The sequence below is a fragment of the Rosa rugosa genome, chromosome 6 (assembly GCF_958449725.1).
Source record: "Rosa rugosa chromosome 6, drRosRugo1.1, whole genome shotgun sequence".
In the NCBI taxonomy this organism is placed as follows: Eukaryota; Viridiplantae; Streptophyta; class Magnoliopsida; order Rosales; family Rosaceae; genus Rosa; species Rosa rugosa.
In genome coordinates, this window is record NC_084825.1 from 52,309,298 (window position 1) to 52,330,137 (window position 20,840).

Consider the following 20,840-nt stretch of genomic DNA (forward strand, 5'->3'; position numbering starts at 1 on the left):
TAGATCATTCCCCAATTTGTGTAACCGGCTGCATTGTTATTTATGAAAGATGTAGTTATTTTCTTTGATAAGTTTGTTTATGTTGGAAGCTATCTCTTTTGTTGTTGAAATATACACATATGGTCTTTTACCGCATGATATTTAACTGTCAACTATTGAATTAAATTTGAAGCACTGTTAATCCTTAATGTAGACCTTCCATCACAAGCAGGTTGAATGCATAGTGTTGTTGCAATTACTTTCATGTTCAATTATGGTTCATAACTATTCAATAAAAACTCAAAAACCACACGACTCGAAACAACACAAATGCTCTACTACCACCCGACCTCCAATTCTCGTGCCATTGACTCTTCCGATGGCTGAAAGGTGTTCATTTTCTTCGAACCAAGATTCTAGGATGAAGCAATTCGAATGACTCATGAACTGCTCTTTTAAGATGTACAACTCACTTCTAAGTCCCAAATCAACATTGAGAACAGTAGTTGAGCCAAGATTTCTGTTTATTGCACCAGTTCATCAAACAATAAGAAAACAAGGTCCAAACCTTTCACACTGAAGCAAATTTGAATATAGACGAATGCGATGAACCACCGAGAAACACTAAACAGACAATGACCCGATTTTCTACTTCACAAGATAACACCTTTTTTTTTGTCATTGTCTGTTTAGTGTTTTTTTTATTAGAACTTGTGAAGTAGGAGTTATATTTGTACCGTCGAGTTTATTCACTTTTCACAATTAGGCTCATCCAATTGAATTGATTCATGAGGAGCTACTGAAAGGTTGAGTGTTAAACAATACTCAAAGATGGATTCCTATTCCCTTTTAAGTAAATTGGATCGGGATTTCACCTTTGTAACGTATTAGTTCATCACTTTTCAAACCTAGCTAGGCTCACCTTAATAGAAGGCGATGTCTAGGTAAGAGGCTATGGACTTATCCCGGGTGTTGTGCCGTGTACTAAGTGAGCCTTGCTCTACTAATGTTAATTATCTCACTTATCTGATATGAATCTTGCCTATCATGTGCGTCTAATCTATTTTCTAATGATCCACTCAGGGAATTTATCTACCCTTTGATATAGAACCACTGCCTTTGTGTCTGTCACATTTGAAGAACATAGAGTTTCGTGTGTATGGAAATGAAATAATTTCGTCGGAAAATGCATTCAAGTATTTGCTAGAAAATGCATTTGTTTTGAAGAAGATGATTATTTCATTCTATTGGACCGGTTCATTGACCGGAGACGAAGAAAACTTCCGAAAGTACATTTTGGAACTTCCCAGAGGATCAAAAGATTGTGAAGTATATGTTTCATTCTATATATCGTGGTGATCGAAGTAGTCGTTACATTTTTTTAATTGTTTCAGTGAGTTTTCAAAGCAATAATCTCTACGACTGAAAGTGTTAAAATTAATTTGTATACGTACTTTACAAAGCTTTTGAATAGTATTTTGGTTGGAATTTGCATGTAGTGAGATATATATTTAAACTCTAGAACAATATAAACGCGCGATTTATGTACTTTCAGTATATAATATTTGTATAACTTCCAAGGTATGGTGTCTAATTTTTTTAGAATTTGAATGCTGTGAGTGACATTTCCATACTCTTGAACAAAGTACAAATTCAGTTAGTTCCCATTATCCTCAGAATTCATATGAAAGTTACGTTATATAAAATGTCTGGCTGTGCCATGGTTTGAAAAAGTCATATGTTCAGCAACGACTTCTGTGTGAACGAAGCAGAGTCGAAAGGCACAAAGCCGCGTAGACCAAGTTGATAATTTCCTGGTAATTACTATGAACCTGAATCGAAAGGCACTAAATTAAAATATAAACTGTCTGGTTCTATATATTGAAAAACTTCAAACCTAATCATGCCATTAAGTGTCGGTCTAGTTTGCTTCTTGCTTCCTAAGCTGGTGATCACTAGCAATAGTGCTCCTGAGAGCAGCTCATCATGAACTTAAAAGAGCTCGAGGAAAGCTTCAAGGAACTGAGAATCATCAACGAAAAGCAAGAAAAACGTGTATGGTACCACGAGACGAGAGCTCAGAACTTAACCATCGCTTATGTTCTGCTGCAAGGCTTGTTTTCCATAGGGATTGTACTTTCCTCGTCGTCACCACCGTCTAGTACTCCCAGAAATCAATGGTGGGTTCCCTTCTCCATGATACTAGTTTCATCTGTAATCTTCTTCATGGCTTTCCTAGATGCTGTGACTATGTTTTATAGGACCCAGTACCATCTAGATATGAACTATATGGAGCAGGACCTCATATTCAAGAAGATACAAGAAGCCAAACACCCACCTGCAGCCAGTTATAAGCTCAGTCATTCCATCAAGATAGAAAAGTGCAGTGGTCATGAACAAGAAGTGCCTACAGAGCATGAAATTGTAAGACCTGATGTCTTTCAGCTCTTCAAACGCAAGGTTTATATTTACTTTACAGCTCTGGGTTTGTTCGCTTTCACTGTAATTCAGTTATACGCTTGCCGCTTGTTCTATATAAGGTGAAGGTTGCACAACAGATTTGAAACAAATATATTTATCATATTCGTATCTGCAAAAGGTGTAAACCACACTTTCCATAAGCAGAGGCATGTATGTAACAAAAAGAGAGAGGCCTTGGAAAGGTGTAAATATCTTGTCTGCCATAGATATGTAGATCTTGGTCAATCTAAAGTCAAGATCATCAAGTGTTTGTGGAACTAAACTTCTTGCAAGAACAAATGAACTAGGTAGCAAAGAAGGAAAGAGACACCAATATGCATCTATAAACAGTAAGAAAATTTAAGGAAAAACCATCATGATAATTACATAAAGAACAAGGCCTGTACATAAAAGATTCCAAAACTCTCTGTCCTGAAATGCTGAGCAAACTTACAACAAAACTACCACCAATTCATAAGCCTTCAGCATCTTTGGGGACAGTTGCTCTGAACATGCCCTGGCTCATTGCAATGGTAACACTTGATGTGTTTCTTCTTCGCTGATTGTGGTGGTTGAAAATCGGAGACATAAGTGCTGCTATCACGTTTCCTCCATCTTTTCTTCTTAGCTTGTTGTTTAACTGGCTTGGCGTCAAGACATGCAGCTTCCCGATCCACTATTAGGCTCTCCAGCTTCTGAAGTTGCAATTCAATGTCCTTGGATGGGTATTCAGACTCTAGGTTGTAATCTTTGATGCATCCAATCACATCTTTCAGGTCCTTTACTGCCTTTGAGCCATTCCTTATCGCACCCTCTGCACATTCTTTTAACAGTGGCACAGGGGGAAACATGTCAGTTAACTTGAGGGTGCAACTAAACACAACGGCCTGAAGCAGTTGCTTGTTTGCAATAAGCTCCTGAACCACACCTGCTGCAACCACTTTACCTGCTAAACCAACTAATGACTGACAGGAACCATCTGTAACAGCTGGAATCATCAAAGGATTCCCAGTACTCAAATGCTCATTTGGTAACACCTGCGGGTTCGGTAAATCTGTATTTGTGGTGGTAGTCCGTTGAATATTGGCCAGTGGAGAATCTGCAGGTTTCTCAATTTTATTATCAGGGGAACAATTGTTGCTGCTTGTATTTCTTTTTGAAGTGCTTTGACCCTGTGTGTCCTGATCAGGTGCCTTGTCTCCAATACCAAGAGCCAGGCATAATTCAGCTGCGTCATAGTTGTGCTGAGCAACTATACCAACAAGACTTTCAAGCTCCTTCACATCATAAGTAGAGCTCAAATCATAAGCAGCAAGAAGCAGCAAAAGACCCAATACTTCCAACCAGTTGTCAGTATGCATCTTAGCTTTCCACTCAACTGCTAACTTCATAGCTTCTCCTCTCAATTGAGGAGTAATATTTGGAGAGACTCTTTTTAACTCCCTCAACAAAAAATTACAACTCCTCCTAATAACTGTCAACTCAAACTTGTTGTTTTCCACAGCCGAATATGAAGGGTAAAAACCATGCATTGCATCCAACACCAGTTTCGCTGGATCTGATGACCTTTGAAGAGTATCGTCAATTTCTTTAAGCATCAAATCATTCCTCCTCAAATGCTGGTTCATTAACAATTGCAAGCCTCTGCCATCCCGATTCCCATTGTTAGCAGCAGGAATGGTATCTTCTGATTCCTCAACTTTCAATTGATGAGAATTCTCCTTCGATTTCAAAGTCTGGCTGTGTACTTTCGTGGATTTTCGAACCACATCTGAATAAACTTGTTCTTGCTTGATTTCAAGCTCCCTCTCTTTCTTTTGAAGTCCACACGATTGTACATGTAGTGACTTTTCAAGGGAATACAAATTCTGTTCTTTCAACTGAACCTCTTTCAGGCATTCATGGACCTTCTTATCAATCAAATTCACTTCATCAATCTTAGAGCCAACCTCTCTCTCCTGTCCTTCAAGCTTCTCAACCCATCTCCGAAGCTCCATCTCCTTTGCCTCAAGTCTACCGGCCCACTCCTCCATCGACTTCTCAAGCAAACCGAAATCCTTCTCTTTCTTCTCCATTGCCCGAATCTTCTCCTCTTTCAAATCATGCTCCTTCCATTGCTTCTCAACCAACCCCTGAACATACTTCAACTGCATCCCCTTCACCCGAATCTGCTCTTCCACCGAACCCAACTTCCTCTGCCCCTCTTCAATACATTTCCGAACCAACTTACAATCCACCTCCTTCTCCCTAACCAAATCCTCCACCTCCGAAAACCGCTTCTCCATCCCATCAATCTCCTTCTGCTTCTCCTCAACCATCCTCTGAATCCTATGCAAATCCTTCGCTTTCGAGTCCCTCTCCGCCTTAAACTTCACCTCTTCCTCCTCCATCTCCTTCTCCTTCACCCCAATCTCCCTCTCCCGGTTCCGAACCTCCTCGAATCGGGCCTTAAACAACCCCTTAGTGTACTCAATATGCTCCTCAAGCTCCTTCCATTGCAGCGTGAACCGCAAAATCGACGAAGCTTGAGCATTAGCACTCTCATAAGCATTGCGCAGCCTACTCTCCCTAGCCTCAATTCCTTCCAAATCCGAATCCATCTACAAAAACCCTAAACTGCAGCAAAACCCTAATTTGAGAATGAACACAAATTGGTATACAATTTCCAAAACCCTGATGCGAATTGAACTCCTAACACCAAATCTGTTGGCTTTAATATAGAATGATCAAACAAAGAGTCCTATTACTATAGGGATTGGGAAATTGGGGCTTTTCCTGTTCTTCACGGGCTTTAGAGTCTCAAATTCACAATGCACAAGAAAAAAAAGGAACAATCTTTCCTACAAGGAAAGGGAAGGAATCGCATTCCCAAATCCCAATTTGAAGAGATGAACAGAGGGAGAGGGGACCTGACCTGAGAACCGTTCTGAGGGAGGATCCAAACGGAGGCGAGACGACGTCGTGTTGCGAAAAGAGATTCTGTAGTTGTGGGAATGTCCTCCAATTGCAAAAAGAGGGGGGGGGGGGGGGGGGGGGGGGTGTAAATCTAAAAGTGTCAGCAAGAGTGGACCTTTATTTCCATTTTTGGATGGGTGGCCGTGGCTTGGTCTAAATTAATGAGGGAAAGGAATAATGAGGAATAATCAGTGCCTTGGGCTACTCTGTCTTGGGTTGTGTATTTTTCTTCTTTTCAGGTGCAGGGCTGGGTGACAATCAAGTCTTTTGCCTTTTTAGGGGTTACTTAAGGATTGTTCATGAGGCAAGGAAGATTTGTAATAAGGGAAAATAGTCATGACAAGTAGGTTTGGGTTCTCATTTGATCAGTTTGAATTGGTAACGATATTCGCGAAAACTAAAGCAGAAAATTTACTATTTTTGAGTACCGTGACATTAAAGGTATCGTTCAATTTTGCTGACTACTGGCGGTTGAAATTTTTTAATATATTTTTCTAACTTTGACGTAATCATTTCATCGTTTTTCGGTTTATTATCGTTAATATTCTCTTTGTGATCGTGCATTTATTGTCAGTGAAACATTCATACGAGTATATACATCATCAATGATTATAAATGAATGATCGCGGAACGTCTGATAATCACATAACACTTAACTCTGAACTCAGTGATATATAACGCGTCCTTAGTCCTTACTAGGAATATGTTATTAGAAACTCCCTCCATTTTCTACCACCATTAATATCCGGTCATCATTGCCTTAAAGAGAGAAAATGCTATTGACTATATCACTTTAAAAACTCAACACCATACACGCGACAAAACAAAGACCACAATTGACCATCCAAACCGCGATCTGTAACTTAACGAAAGGTAAAGACCCACACCCAACAACATTAATTGGTTGAATATCCTTATAGAACCACTTTTTTTTTTTTTTTTTTTTTTTTTTTTTAATTCTTTTGAAAAAAGAATCACAGATGTTCCAAAAATCTCACAGAGAACAAAAAAGGCAAAAAGGGAAAATTGGTGGATAAGTCCGGTAAAAGAATACTTACCAAGTAAAAATTTAAGCGCCAATCCAATTTTTACTTTGTATCTCTCACTCCACAAAGCTATACCAAACCCAGTTTCCAACTTTCCATTGTAAAAATTAGACCTTTAGGTAAGTTCTCAATTTCCTATACCCAGATCAACAAAATTCACAGTTCGCTGCAATCCCGAAATACCCAACTGCAAGGTACGATTCTCTATCATTCCCAATTCCTCAAATTTCAATCACTGTAAACCCTAGATCTCTTTAAACCCTTAAAGCTTCGAACTTTGTATTCTATTTTCTTCAAGATCAATGCTTTATTGAGCCTCGCATCTTATCATACTTGCTTGTTTCTAAATGTGAGCTAAAACTAGAGAAATTTGAATTTTTCTGCAATTTTTTCTTCAATTATGTCATACAGAGCTTGGTTATCAATTTTGTGATTTAGTAATATAGTGATCAAATTTACGATTTTAGTGTAGAATTGAAGAAGGTGAACATTTGGTTTTTGATGGTGTAGTAGGGGCAGGATGGAGAATATGCAGTATGCTGAGGAGCTTGTGAGGGAGTTTCTAGTGTTTAGGGGGTTTACTAGCACTTTGCAAGCTTTTGATTCCGAGTTGTCGACGGATATTGGCAAGGGGTTTCAGGTGGAGAAGATAATGGAGTTGATATTCTCGGTGTATGTACCGAAGTTTCAGGCAGAGAAGTTAGTTGGGTTGTTGAGTTTCTTCAAGCAGTGTCTTTCTTCATCGCCGGAGACTGTGCTTTTGGCTACTTTGTCGAAGATGGAGGTCTCTATTTTGCGGTACTATGTTGTAAATGCCGTAAATGCAGGGAGGAGGGATAAGGTTTTGGAGTTCTTTGGTATGAAGGGGAATGATTTGTTGCAAAGGAGCCAGGATTGGACTCCATGGTTTGGTAGGTTTGTCTATCATTTGTTTGTTTCAGTTTAGTGAACTACTTTTGTCATAGAGTTATATTCTTGTCTGTGTGGTGCAGCCATTCCATATGTAAAGAAGCCAAGCGCTGATCCTGAGTTTCGTATATATTTCTCAAAGGAATGGTATGAGGCCTTGCGTTTATCTGTGAGGAATTTTTTTAGTGAGATCTTCAATGGTACTCATATCCTTCAATATAGTATTTCTGTTATATATATATATATATATATATATATATATATATATATATATATATATATATATATATATATATATATTCTTGTCATCTGAGAGCAGGCTACTTATGTTTCTGTGTTCATATGTCGACAAATTCCATATATGCTAAATATTATCAGAACTTCCCAACTCCCATATCAAAACCAGTTTGTTTAGATGAATTGCTGTTGGTCAGTTTTTCATTGGTTCATCCCTTTTTATGGCACATTATGACTAATGTATGTAGAAAATGCCCTTAACTAAACCACGTATGCCAGCCTTGTTGAAAATTAGCTCAGAGAAGACTACTGTTAACCGTTTAAAAAGAGACATCAAGCAACTGAATCTCAAGTTGTCAGAACTTCAAGCTTTGTTGGAGGAAAAAGATGGTCAGATATACCAGTTAAGAAGGTAATAGTTTTCATAGTTATATTCTCTCTCAAGTCCTCTTTTTCAGTAATTTGTATAGATTTGGTGCAGGCTTATTTATTTTTCTGATATTTTTTTGGAACTCAGTAATGCTTCATCAGTAGTGGATGAAAGCATCGAACGAACCAAGAGCTCATCAAGTGTAGTGCCCGAGGAAAATCATCTTACATCTAAAGATGCTCAGGAAACTAGCCCTCTTGCTACTTTTCAAATCGGGGAAGCAGAGGTTGGTCGAGATCAGGGTGCTGGATCCATTGGAATTCAACCAGAATTAAAAATATCTGAGTCCAATAATGATTCAAACTATTCATCGAGTCTTCGTGTGGGAGTTGGTGGAACTGGTGATACCATTCAACTGTTCCAGGATGGTTCCTATAATGGTGGTTAACTTCTATACCTGACTTCTTTCTCCCTTGTGCATAAAGACACTGCAGTAGCTGTTTTGTAGATTATCGTTTGTATAACAATTGAATGTGATGTGGCAGAAAATGGCACGGAAAGCCGTGTAGAAGATTTCCCTGAAGTTGAAGTTGACTTTCAGGTAAATTTCTTAAAGCATGACTGGTTCCTGATAATCATAACTGATTTTCCTTTACTTTCACTAGTTTATCTTTTATTGGAGGACTATAACTTTCAGATGACCATGGTTTCCAGGAGACATTTTTGGGCCACACAAGTCCGATCAGTTGCTGCCGGTTCTCTGCATCTGGAAACAATATAGCCAGTGCATCTGACGATGGTACAGTGAGGTATGTCTGGGTACAGTAGTTAAAGTTTGTAAACATAAACTTTATAGCTTGGGGGTGTCCAAGTTTTTTAGTTTGTGTTTCATATATATCACTATATCATATGTCCATTTCCTGGTGACCTATTAACTGTCGTCACTCATTTCCTACATCTGGCTGCTGGCTGCTGCCTAGGTATTACATTATTCCTTTGGTTACTTGTGATATATACCCATCATGTATGCTACTATATTGTTCAACTTCTCAACTTCTAGCTGATTTAAATTTACAATCTGTATTTACTTTTTCATTAATACTTAATGACTTAATGTAGGATATGGACATATGACTCATCAACTCCAGCATCCAGAAATGCAACCATTTATTGTGGAGCCAAGATTATGTCACTTGACTGGGAATGTAAATCTGACCGATTGGTATGCAGATTAGATTTATATGAGTCATTCATTTATTGCTTGTCATTGGAATCATAATCTGATTATTTGAGATTGAATATATGGACTTTTAAGTTTTTTGTTCTTTTGACAAAAGCTTCTCATAGGCACTGCTGATAGAGGCATTAAAGCATGGAATGTCGATGCAAAGAGAGTTGTCTGTGATCTTCAGACAAGTGGACAATTTCCAAGGTTCTTCCTATCACCACTGTTACAAGCCTATACTTCTTGGTGCTGCTGTTTACCTTTTCTTTTCCTCTTGCAGTGTGTTGGATATAAAATGCAGCCCTGTAGAGCCAATTTTTGTTTCTGCTGCAGCATCCAAGGGGTATGCTCTTTTCCTGATCTTATCTTACCACTGTTTTTGACTGAAGTGCTCTGTTCAATTTAGTAAAATATGAGCACGTGGTGTTGAAATGAGATAGTTTGGTCACTGGAAAGATTCTACTTACAATTCATGTCCATTTATAGTTGCGTTTATGTTTGTCTTTGGGTGATATATAATTATATATATCCTCATGAGTATCTGAATCAGGACTCTATTGTCTTTGTAGGCATGGAACGAGTTATGTTGATAGTCTGGGTTTTGCTTCATTAACTGTGTGGAACATGAGGACATGGAAGGCTATGGTATGTTCTTGATTGTACCAAAACCTCATATATGCTTGCAACTTCCCCTATATTTATAGGCCTTGTTAACCTTATGGGTTTCATGAAGACAGTCCTTCCTCTTGGTAAAGATCCACCTGCAATTACATCTCTTAGTTTCAATCACAATGGGAAGATCTTAGCAGCCGCTGCAACTGATGGAATGATTCACATGTTTGGTATCCTCACACTTATGTTAGGGGTTTATTTAAATCATCTGAAATTAGGTTGTTAATTATTTTTACATGAATATGAAATCCCTGTTTTAGACAGCTTTGCATTACTGGGTTTCCATTTACTTTTCCAAGATGATTGAAGCACCCTCTCAAGGGCATTAAGCAGATAATGCTTTTTGTCTTAGTAAGTGGGTGCTCTAATTTTTGCACAGCTGAGGTTGCCTGTACTGCTACATGAGTGTAGAACTGTAGATATATGATAACAGTGAACTCCTTAACAAGCCACAGATATGTCTGCGGGTCAACAAATAACTGGGTGGCCTGCACATGACTCTGCTATAAGCTCCATTCTTTTTGGGCCTGATGAGACTAGCATTTTCAGTTTGGGAGTGGATGGAAAGGCAAGAAATTTAAAAGTCATTTTGGGCATGAAGTTTAACCAGTGCATTTGAAGTGTTGTTCCTTTATTATTTGAACTCACTTACTGGTTTTGAACTGTCAGATTTTTGAATGGAGCTTGCAAAACCAAGGTCAAGTCCTTTGGTCAAGGAACTGTAGCAGGTACTTTATTCTTTGCCACAACAATATTAATAGTTGAATACTTGAATATTGGCGGCACACCAGTCTTATGATCCCATCAACAAAATATATGCTTACACCAGGACACTAACATTACTTTTTTCCATACTGTAGGTTCTGTGGCCCTGAGAGCTCAAAAGATTGCAGACATGAAATGGCTTTGGATGCTAATGGGAGGAGACTATTGGTAACTTCTGCTTCAGTAAGAGCACCCATTTATCAGGTTGTTCTCTCCCCCACCTCTTTTTTTATTTTATTTTTTTTATTATTATTATTTTTTTTTATAGTAGCTTTTCATGTATGTTGGACTCAACTTGTGTCTGCTAAACATTTTGAACCTTCCAATCCAATATGGATCGCACTCGTTTATGGTTTGGAAGTCAAATTGGTCTTGGATTTACCTTATTACCATATTTTGAGGATGTAGGTGATGCTTATGTTTTAATTCAAGTCTTTGTTTTCTTAACTTGGCTCAGGTTAGAGGTCATGCTACAAATGGGTTGAGAACTCTCCCACACAGTGCTGCCATAACTACTGTAGATTGGCACCCAACTTTGCCCATTTTCTTAACAGGATCTGCTGATAACTCTGTCCGAGTAACATCTATATTATAAATCTTCTGATTATATCTTTTTGTTCTTCATGTTCCTGAGGCTGAATGAGTCCATTACAGGTTCAGATCATTGTATTATTATGTGGGTGTAAATCATTGAACAGTTTTATTTTATAGAGGATACCGATTCTTTGACGTAGTGATTGATGCCATTGTGCCAGTGTGGGCTGAATGTTGTTGAAAGTATGGGCATTTCCATGTATGAATGAAAATCAGTTATAGTTTGACAGGAATCCAATATCCTCTTCAGTCCACAAGGTATAAAAATTTGTTCTTCGCATTTTATTGGCTGCGGAAATTCATTTTCTGGAACTTTATGATCGTTGTTATTTTTCAATGACATTTTAATGTGCTTGCCTTTCTGCATTATTTATCTCAAAGAAAAAAGATTCCAGAATAAGCTGAGGAGCATCATGATTTTGCCGGATAAGAGTTGTTCTTTTTTTCTTTTTCTTGTCTTTTTCGGGTGCAATGAAACTCCATTTTGGAAAAGTTCATATGCCTGAAAGTTCCATAAGATCAACTCGGGATATTTAAAAACATGTTGACTATTGTCTCACCAGATTTGGGAGACATACAAATTGAAAGAAATAACTCTTTGATCAGCTAATATATGCTTGTGACTTGGCCAAATTTTCTAACAGGATGACTCCGTCCGAGTAACAGAATCAAAGTCTGTCTCTTTGTTCTTGGTGTGCCTGAGGTTGAACGAGGTTCCTTACTGGTTCCTCTGAACAGGTTGAGTTTTAGTCATCTGTATTCTCATGCTTGTTTACATAACTGAATAAAGCGTAGCCATTCTTTGACTTGGTGATTATTGCCTTTGCCTTTATGATAGTCTGAGCTGTTGGAATGTTTGTTGAGTCTAGAAAATTATATAATGTTGTTCAACCACGGTAGAATCATATTAAAATAAACATGTTTTTCAGTAGATTATTAGTAGCATGGAATATTTGAGGACCTGCAGAGGTGCCATTATCATTGATCTTGATTCTTGATACATAGATAACCAAAATAGGCCTCCATTATACAGAACCATAGACAACAAACAAGCCTCAGAAACCCTGACTTCAAAAAACTGAAACCTCCCGCATTAGAGCCTGCTCGGACTTCAAGCTCTCGAGTAAGATCCTTTCCCCACACTCTAGCAGCTTCTAAGATTATGTCAAAACAAGACAATCTACCACTCATAACTACGAACCGCACGAATATAAGTATGGTCTTGACTCTTGAACCTAAGAACGCTGAGATGCCAATGACTTTGAACTTTGAAGAGCTAGTTATATATCATTTCCATCCATGTTTAATTACATATGAAAGTTGTGTATTGAGCTGCAGTTTATTATGTATGTCAGATCCAAGTTTGACGAGTGTGTGAAAGGCATTATGCATCATAAATATGATAAATAATCTTACCATAAATCTGTTGTTTCTTGTTTGGTGTCTCCTGAATGTCTTATGTTAGAGATTTGAATAAATTAGTCTTAATACCTTTGCTATCTGTCCCCGTAAGCCGAGAATCCATTCAGTTTTGGCTCATGGAAAAAGAATATTCTGCGAATATATCAACTTTTAGTTTTTTCCTTCTCACCGTAAGCCATATCTCGGAAGTTAGTAACGTTCTATAAATATTATGTCTCATATGGCAAGTAATACTATTTGATTTAAATTTTGTCTCATAGGCTCATAGCTGCCATGTATTAAAACAAGAAGGAAAAAAAAAAGTTCTATAAAGATTATGTCTCATATGCAACATATTTGATATTAGGCTTTTATTAAAGATCTCATTAAAATATTTTGTAATAATATAGGTTTTTTGTGGAGGCTAGAATTTAGCCTGATCTGTATTTCTACATTTAAATTTAGGCATTTCGTAATTCAGATTCGTCATAAGTTGCTCACTTCCTCTACTGAGTTTCTGAACAGGTTCGACTAATTAGATATATTCCTATATAGGTTAACATGAATCATTGAACAGTTGTTTAATAGTGGTTAATCCCTTGGTCAGTTGGTCATTACTGCAATCTGAGCTGATGGAATGCATTGTTGAAACTCAAAGCTCATAAAATGCTTTTTTTTTATTTTTTATTTTTTTTATTTTGAAATGAGCTAGTGCAAATGCTCTTAAGTCTTGATTAATGAAACCATAGAATACAATAAGAAGAAATAAAGCATGAAACTCAAATTACAATAAGCACTCAGAGAGCCTCCTAAAATAAAATGCTAGTTAAACCTTAATAGTAGATAGTAGAAATACATAACAAAGAACATGTACATCTTTCATTACATACTTGGACTAGACTATTCACTTAGAGCCCCAGACAGTTCTCCATTATTCAGAATAGTAATACAAACCAAGAAGCATCTGAGACCTCGACTTGTTGAAAGAGAAAGCAGAGACACCTTGGATCTGAAACCACCCACATCAGAGGCCCGAATAATCAAACTTCCAAGTTCTCCAGTACATTTCCACACATGACAGCAGCTTCTATCATTATGTCAAAACAAAGTAAGTAATGTTATCCAGCAAACAAGATATTCTGGAGCTAGTTTATTATTTTGAAAACCTTCAAAAATGTAAGTATAAGCAATCAACAACAGAAATAATGAAGAGCTTACCGTTTATCTTCAGTTGAACTCCCTTCCTTATCTTTGCCTTAAACACTGCTGTACGTATCTCCAAGAAGTCTCGGGCGGTAAAGCAAGGCAGACTCCCACAAATCCTATTAAGAATCCAATCCCTATGCCGGCATAAAACCCTGGTGTTATGAAACCATCACTTTCAGTGCCACCAGTGACTTTTGGATCTTCACTCGGTCTATCTCCGGGGCATTTTGTTGTTAGCGGTGGCCCGCAAAGTCCAACATTTCCAGCGAATGAAGATTCAGTAAAAGTCAGAAGTTGGGTGCTGGATGGAATTCTTCCTGACAAGTTGTTGATCGATAAATTCAAGACAGCTATAGAATGCAAGTTCCTAAAACTATCAGGAATACTACCAGATAGGTGGTTTCTTGACAAATCAAGAACTTCAAGCACCTCCAACTGACCAAACTTTCCAGGAATCACCCCAGTCAAATTGTTTCTTGAAAGGTTAAGAGAACGTAACCCAAGCATATATGTTATGTTTTCCGGAATCACCCCAGTTAAGTTATTGCTTGAAATGTCAATGCTCCTCAAATACCTAAAGTTTTTCCCATACTCCGTCTCTGCTCCTTTCCAAATAAGTTGTAAAACAAAATCATGATCTGAGAAAGGAAATGGAAAATCATCCACCTCCTGAGAAACCGAAGAGAAAGCTGTCAAATTGTTGAGGCAATGTGGCAATACTCCAGATATATTGTTTTGAGAGAGGTCCAAAACACGAATGAGAGGCAGACTGCATATACTTGAGGGAATGCTTCCAGAGAAGTGGTTTGACCTTAATTGTAGAACCCACAACTTTTGAAGGCTGCTGCCTATCCATGCTTGTATCTTTCCAGATAAGTTATTGAATCCAAGGTCAACCAAAAGTAACAGCGTACAGTTCTCCAGAGAAGGCAGTTCACCTGAAAAATTGTTACGTTGTAATTGTAATTGAGAAAGATACTTTAAAGAACCAAATGAGCTTGGTATTTTCCCAGAGAAACTCTTGTTTGCCAAATTCAACACGATCAGTTCTTGAAATTGAACCCAACAATTAGGGAGCTCCCCTGATAGCAGATTATGAGAAAGGTCGAGTATATACAAATATGGAGCCCTAGTTGAACATATGGAAGATAGGTCTCCTGTAAACTTGTTTTTGGAGAGCAACAGTAATGAACCTACACTCATAAGAAATGGTGGGAGTGCACCAGACAACTGATTAGAACTCAAGTCAATAGAAGCAATGGTGCGGTTCCTTGCTGATGGATTCGGAAAACTTCCATGGATTTGGTTGGTAGAGAGATCTAACTGATATAAGCTGCAAGATAGTTCCCAAAACTCGTAAGGTATTGAATCTGATATCCCAGCATTAGACAAATCAAGCGCCCAAAGTTGTCTCTGTGTATGTATCCATTTAGGAAAAGCAGGGCCGACCTTGCAAGATGCCATTTTTAAACTTATAAGCTGAAAAGGTGGATTCCAACTTAAGCTCACATGGAAAGAAAAAGCTGGATTATAAGAAACATCCACAAACTGTAGCTTAGACAGGTTCAAGAAGTGGGCTTCAGTTAAGACAACATTCAGAGAATTTCGAGAAAGATCGATTTCTGTAAGGCTGGATAGTTGACCTGAACTGTCATGTAGAGAGCCATTCAGTTGATTATCAGAAAGATTTATCCATGATAACAATGAAAGACCTGTAACATCTGGGAATGAGCCACTTAACCGGTTATGAGGTAGACGCAAGGTTCTTAGCTGGGATAGTTGCCGAAAACTCTTTGGGAGCGACCCGCTCATAGTGGCATTGTCAATGTCCAATTCTTCCAAGGATACAAACCTTGTAAGATCATTAGGAAATGACCCCCACCACATATTTCCACCCAAGTATAATGACTTAAGGGTATCCTGTGCACAAGACAAGTTGCCTATAGATTGTTCAAGTCTGTCAGAAAAATTGTTTGACGATAAATTCAATTTTTCCAATCTGCATAGGCTTCGAAAGGAATTTGGTAAGCCACCTTCAAGTTGATTACAATTGAGGTCAAGAGATAACAGAGAATCCATGTTTGTGAAAACATCTGGGATAGGACCTTTAATCCTGCTATTAGATAGGTCAATGGAAACAAGGTTCTTGCTGACATTACCTATCCAACAAAATACTGAAGAACTGAGGAAATTAAGAGGGAGATGAAATACTTGGAGAGAGGTCGAAGAATTAATAAAGGAAAGTGATGCCATATCAACATCAGGAAGATCACATGATTCTAACTGAAGCTCTATCAGTGAAGGGAGCTGGCTTATAGATTGGGGCCAATTTAGAGCACAAGAGAAATTAAGATATGACATGTCCAAGTATCTCAAGGAAGAAAGCTGAGATACCCACTCGAGATTTTTAGAAGTGACAGTGTTCCATGAAAGATCAAGAGTATGCAAATTGGATAGATTGCCAAGTTGGGGAGGAATGGTTCCGCTAAAACTGTTGGATCCGAGTTTGAGTACTTTCAACTGACTCAAAGAACCGAAGAACTTGGGAATCGTTCCATTTAAAGAATTAAAACCGAGGTCCAAGTAATATAGATATGGCAATTCAAGTAGTGAGGGACCAATCTCCCCACTTAAAGGAGTATTATCATTAATATCAGATGAATTATAGTAGAGATCTAGCATGATGACATGACCTGTTTGGTTGTCGCATGCAACTCCTCTCCACTCGCAGCAGTTTTCCTTGCTTTCCCAAGAGGCAAGAGCATTGGAGCCATCCACCAACCCTTGTTTGAACTGAAGAAGAGCATGTTTTTCCCTCTCCATACACCGAACATTGACATCGTTCGAAGTACTGATATTCCCAGCAGCACTGGAACAACAACAGGAGGTAGCAGCAGACGAAACGATGACCAGCCATAGAAGCCGAGCCAACACAGAACCAGAATGTATGGATGATCTACCACTCATAACTACGAAAGGCATGAATATAAGTATGGTCTTGAAACTAAGCAAGAGATGGGAATGACTTTAAACTTTGAAGAGCTAACTATATATCATTTCCATCTATGTTTAATTACATCTATAAGACTATAAGTTGAGTATTGAGTTGCAGTTTAATATGAATGCAAATATAAACGAGTGTGGAAGGCCGGCATTATGCATTATGCATGAGCAGGCCTCAATTAGTAAAATAATCTTACTTCAGATTTGTTGTTTCTTGTTTGGTGTCTCCCGTCGGTCTTAGGTTAGAGATTCCAATAAATTAGTCTTAATAATACCTTTGCTAATAGTTTTTTCTCTTCCACTTGGCAAACGCTAATAGCCATTGATTGGGTAATTGTCTCATAGCTGCCATGTATTAAAACAAGAAAAATAAATCTTCTATGAAGATTATGTCTCGTATGCAAAGTAAAGATTGCCCATATTATCAAAGAAGGAGAGTATAATAGTTGACTTCAATTAGGTGATTGACTTGAATGAGAAAATGCCCATTTCAATTAGGTGATAACCCCATGGTAGGTTGGCTGCAATGAATGGTTGAAGGCTAATCTGAGGTGATCTAAGACCAAACTGATCAATGAGTTTTCCCTTATGTTGGAAAATTAACTTAGAAGAACAGTAATTATAGTTTGACATGTACTGGTGCTGTCCAAGTGCCCCTACAGTGACAAAATAAGCTAGAGAAACTAGTAGCAGTGAAATAAAATCTTAATAGTTGAAAACAAGATTGGCATTCAGACAGGAAAAGAAATAACCTGTTCATTAATGATAACAATGTTTCATCATCAGAGGCATTCTCATTGTTTGTGTTGGAATCATTTAGGTCCTGATCCCTCATCAGCATGTTAGCTCGATCCAGACCTCTTCTTCCGAGGAATATATAACCCAAGCTGCTTAAGTTTACAAGAAACTTGAGGAGCTATCAATGTATCATCCCCATCCATTGCAGTGACAATCATGTGGTTGCAACTGTTATGGTCTTTAAACCTGGGTAGATCAAAGAATAATTCTTTTCTTTAGAACTACAAACTAGTATATAATGGACTACAGCATTGGTTTTTTTTTTTTTTTTTTCAAAACACCTGTCAAGTGAATGGGGATCAAGTTAAAAAATGTCAAGCAAGCAATCAAGTAACACTCACTGATCATAAAGAGATCTAATTCGAGCTTCCTGTTCTTCGCTTAAGCCAGAGACTCTTTTTCTTGTGTGCCTATAAAAATATGAAGTTAAAATTAACCAACAGTAAAAGCAGTGCAGCAACGACACAGGACAGCAAGCATGAAGACTTGTTCCCAAATGAATAACAAAATTTACACTAAAAGATGGCATCAGTGAGTTCTCTACTGCATCTAAAACTTTATAGTAAAAAGTAATCAAACTGTAATACTCAGAAATTTTTATGTACTTACAAAGGCCGGGTTTTTGATTCATGATGAGTAATAACTGTTTCCTCTACTTCTCCATCTCCATCAGTTTGACTAGGCTCAGCAGAAACAGATTCCTGTGCATGGCGCAATCTTTTCCTTCGCGCAACTTTGAGTCCAAGCTGTTTAAGCTTGTTGGAAATTTGAGTTGATGAAATTTTCCCATCAGGATCAAGAGCTTCAGCAATAAGGTGACTAGAATTGTGGTTGTCCTTGAATCTAAATTGACCATATTTTTAAGGAAATTCAGTAAGGTGGATGATAAATTAATTAGGCCTACACTAATATCTTTAGGTCTACCAAAGTTTCGTTTTCGATAAGTCGCTTGTATAGTTATCTTTTTGGTTTCGGAGGTTGGCTTTGTTTCCCCTCCTTTGTACTCTTTTTTATTTCAATAAAATCTGGAACTAAGAAGGCTTTTTGCCTTTCTTAGTTCTCCAGTTTCAACCAAAAAAAAAAAAGTAGGCCTACACTGCTACTAAACTGTATAAGCACAACTCAAAATTCTGGGAAAACACTCATCATAGTCACTACATATGTTTAAGGCTCAAGAAACAAAAAGAAAAAGAAATAAAGATTTTATCGAAACAACCCTGGTAGTGATTGAAAGATTTTATTTCCGTCCCAACCCAGTGGATTGCTTGTTAACATCCCTGTGAAGAAATGTACATTGAGTTAAAAAAGACTAAACAAGAGATGAAAGGAAGATTATTCAAGCTCTGCTAAGCATGATCAAAATCATTCTTTATACAGTTAGTAGTGGGTGAAATTAAGGGAACCAAGCACCAATTGTATATTAAGGCTTATTACTGTGACTATTTCATTAACGAAAATAACCTTTTTGCACTTAGATTACAATTGGGTGTCACCCTTCTTTCCCAATAGTTCATTTTTTAGCACATGAAAAAGGCCAGACTTAACATTTCCCAGACTTGAGTATAAATCTTCAGCATAAAACTTGGAGTGAGTTGAATGAAGCTCAATTACCTGCCAGAAGATACAACACCTTCCTCAACTTTATTTTCTAAAGCATTTCCCTGAATCAAGATGGCTGTGAGATTTTGATCCTTTAATTTAGAAAGGGATCCCTTAGCTTTCCTGTATCAAAAGGCAAATTATAAAAAGACACAGTTGTCTTAACAATAAGAATCGTATACTTAATGGAAAAAGAGATTTACTTGAGAACAGAGCTTAGCATTTCATCATCAGACTCATCTTCTGCCACTTCTCTTCCAGTAATCTGTTCTGGTACCTCACTAATTCTGATATTATCCTTTTTGCCCCTAAAAGTTCAAAAAGTATTGTCATACTTGGTAGGTTTCTATGCATCTATACATTGTAAGTGGAGAAAGCAACAATGAATCAGAGAAAAGAAAGAAGTTATTACGGTATTTGAAGTATTTAGTAATAATAGGAGAAACATTCATGGGTGGGGCATATACAACTCTCACAAGAACCACATCACATGCACAGCATTGATGAGTACCTGTGAGAGGGAGTGTTTATATCAGCGCTCAAAACTTTTTATGACAACAGTCCAATGGAGATAATCCAAACTTCAAGGTTAAAGTCCACAAAAATGAGTGGGGATGATTCCTAAAATGTGCAAAAATAATATAATAAATATGTAATAGTTTTGTGATGCAAAGTAAAGATTGCTTATATTATCAGAGAAAGAGAGAATAATACTTGATTTAGGCGATTGACTCGAATGAGAAAATGCCCAATTTACTATACTTTGTCTAAGAGTATAAATACCAAATAGAATAAAAAATTAATAAACCACATGGTAGGCTGTGGCTGCAATGAATGGTTGAAGGCCTGAGTTGATCTAAAGACCAAACTGATCAAATGAGGTTTCCCTTATGTTGAAAAATTATCCTACAAGAACAGTAATTATAGTCTGACATGTGCTGGTGCTGTCCAAGTGCCCCAACAGTGACAAAATAAGCTAGAGACACTAGTACCAGTGAAATAAAATCTTAATAGTTGAAAACTAGATTGGCATTCAGACAGCAACAGAAATAACCTGTTCATTAATGATAACAATGTTTCATCATCAGAGGCATTCACATTGTTGGAATCATTTAGGTCCTGATCCCTCATCAGCATGTTAGCTCCAGACCTCTTCTTCCAAGGAATATATAAACCAAGCTGCTTAAGTTTACGAGTAACTTGAGGAGCTGTCAATTTATCATCCCCATCCATTGCATTGGCAATCATGTGGTTGCAACTTTTATGGTCTTTAAACCTGGGTAGATCAAAGAATAATTCTTTTCTTAAGAACTATAAACTAGTATATAATGGACTACAGCATTGGTTTTTTTTTTTTTTCTTCTCAAAACACCTGTCAAGTGAATGGGGATCTAGTTAAAAAGTGTCTGACAAGCAACCAAGTAACACTCACTGATCATAAAGATCTAATTCGAGCTTCCTGTTCTTCGCTTAAGCCACGGACTCGTTTTTTTGTGTGCCTATAAAAATACGAAGTTAAAATAAACCAACAGTAAGAGCAGTGCAGCAACGACACAGGACAGCAAGCATGAAGACTTGTTCCCAAATGAAGGAGTAAATGAATAACAAAATTTACACTAAA

The 20,840-nt window shown here is 37.6% G+C and overlaps 4 protein-coding genes across 12 annotated transcripts; 2 read left to right on the plus strand and 2 right to left on the minus strand.

Moving 5' to 3' along the window:
- The first annotated feature begins 1,859 nt into the window (after positions 1–1,859).
- LOC133718181 (uncharacterized) lies at positions 1,860–2,570 on the plus strand. The gene is made up of 2 exons (XM_062144992.1): positions 1,860–2,159; positions 2,241–2,570. Exons 1-2 carry the CDS (start codon positions 1,966–1,968, stop codon positions 2,521–2,523), a joined length of 477 nt encoding a protein of 158 aa, XP_062000976.1. The 5' UTR covers positions 1,860–1,965; the 3' UTR covers positions 2,524–2,570.
- A 195-nt stretch (positions 2,571–2,765) lies between these two features.
- On the minus strand, positions 2,766–5,456 carry LOC133718180 (uncharacterized). Its single transcript, XM_062144991.1, has 2 exons — positions 5,354–5,456; positions 2,766–5,055 (listed from the first exon to the last, which is right to left on the minus strand). Exon 2 carries the CDS (start codon positions 5,037–5,039, stop codon positions 2,922–2,924), a length of 2,118 nt encoding a protein of 705 aa, XP_062000975.1. The 5' UTR covers positions 5,040–5,055; positions 5,354–5,456; the 3' UTR covers positions 2,766–2,921.
- Positions 5,457–6,455: 999 nt separating this feature from the next.
- Positions 6,456–11,351, plus strand: LOC133718183 (uncharacterized). The gene is made up of 16 exons (XM_062144993.1): positions 6,456–6,634; positions 6,951–7,351; positions 7,433–7,555; positions 7,857–7,998; positions 8,104–8,396; positions 8,502–8,557; positions 8,671–8,765; positions 9,076–9,178; positions 9,294–9,388; positions 9,462–9,524; positions 9,751–9,826; positions 9,915–10,023; positions 10,309–10,421; positions 10,523–10,581; positions 10,714–10,822; positions 11,076–11,351. Exons 2-16 carry the CDS (start codon positions 6,961–6,963, stop codon positions 11,211–11,213), a joined length of 1,965 nt encoding a protein of 654 aa, XP_062000977.1. The 5' UTR covers positions 6,456–6,634; positions 6,951–6,960; the 3' UTR covers positions 11,214–11,351.
- Positions 11,352–13,379: 2,028 nt separating this feature from the next.
- LOC133714584 (receptor-like protein EIX2) lies at positions 13,380–20,718 on the minus strand. 9 transcript variants are annotated; one of them, XR_009848748.1, is made up of 8 exons: positions 20,652–20,718; positions 20,274–20,495; positions 19,423–19,527; positions 19,232–19,342; positions 18,230–18,463; positions 17,962–18,030; positions 17,575–17,806; positions 14,627–14,757 (listed from the first exon to the last, which is right to left on the minus strand). XR_009848748.1 is itself a non-coding variant. In XM_062140730.1 (7 exons), exons 2-7 carry the CDS (start codon positions 20,465–20,467, stop codon positions 17,665–17,667), a joined length of 855 nt encoding a protein of 284 aa, XP_061996714.1. In that variant the 5' UTR covers positions 20,468–20,495; positions 20,652–20,718; the 3' UTR covers positions 17,493–17,664. The 9 variants fall into 9 exon arrangements, 6 of the variants coding, with proteins under 6 accessions (XP_061996712.1, XP_061996710.1, XP_061996709.1 ...); XR_009848746.1 differs by lacking the exon at positions 14,627–14,757 and adding an exon at positions 16,646–17,167; XR_009848747.1 differs by lacking the exon at positions 14,627–14,757 and adding an exon at positions 16,650–16,788.
- Positions 20,719–20,840: the final 122 nt, after the last annotated feature.

Bases quoted from the DNA above. Each gene is read 5' to 3' on its own strand.
- LOC133714584 (XM_062140725.1), bottom strand. From the start codon at position 16,801: ATGCCTTTCGTAGTTATGAGTGGTAGATCATCCATACATTCTGGTTCT.
- LOC133718180 (XM_062144991.1), bottom strand. From the start codon at position 5,039: ATGGATTCGGATTTGGAAGGAATTGAGGCTAGGGAGAGTAGGCTGCGC.
- LOC133718181 (XM_062144992.1), top strand. From the start codon at position 1,966: ATGAACTTAAAAGAGCTCGAGGAAAGCTTCAAGGAACTGAGAATCATC. The intron at 2,160-2,240 runs GTGGGTTCCCTT...TATGTTTTATAG, and splicing joins AGTACTCCCAGAAATCAATG to GACCCAGTACCATCTAGATA.
- LOC133718183 (XM_062144993.1), top strand. From the start codon at position 6,961: ATGGAGAATATGCAGTATGCTGAGGAGCTTGTGAGGGAGTTTCTAGTG. The intron at 8,397-8,501 runs GTGGTTAACTTC...GTGATGTGGCAG, and splicing joins CCAGGATGGTTCCTATAATG to AAAATGGCACGGAAAGCCGT. The intron at 10,024-10,308 runs GTATCCTCACAC...AACAAGCCACAG, and splicing joins TGGAATGATTCACATGTTTG to ATATGTCTGCGGGTCAACAA.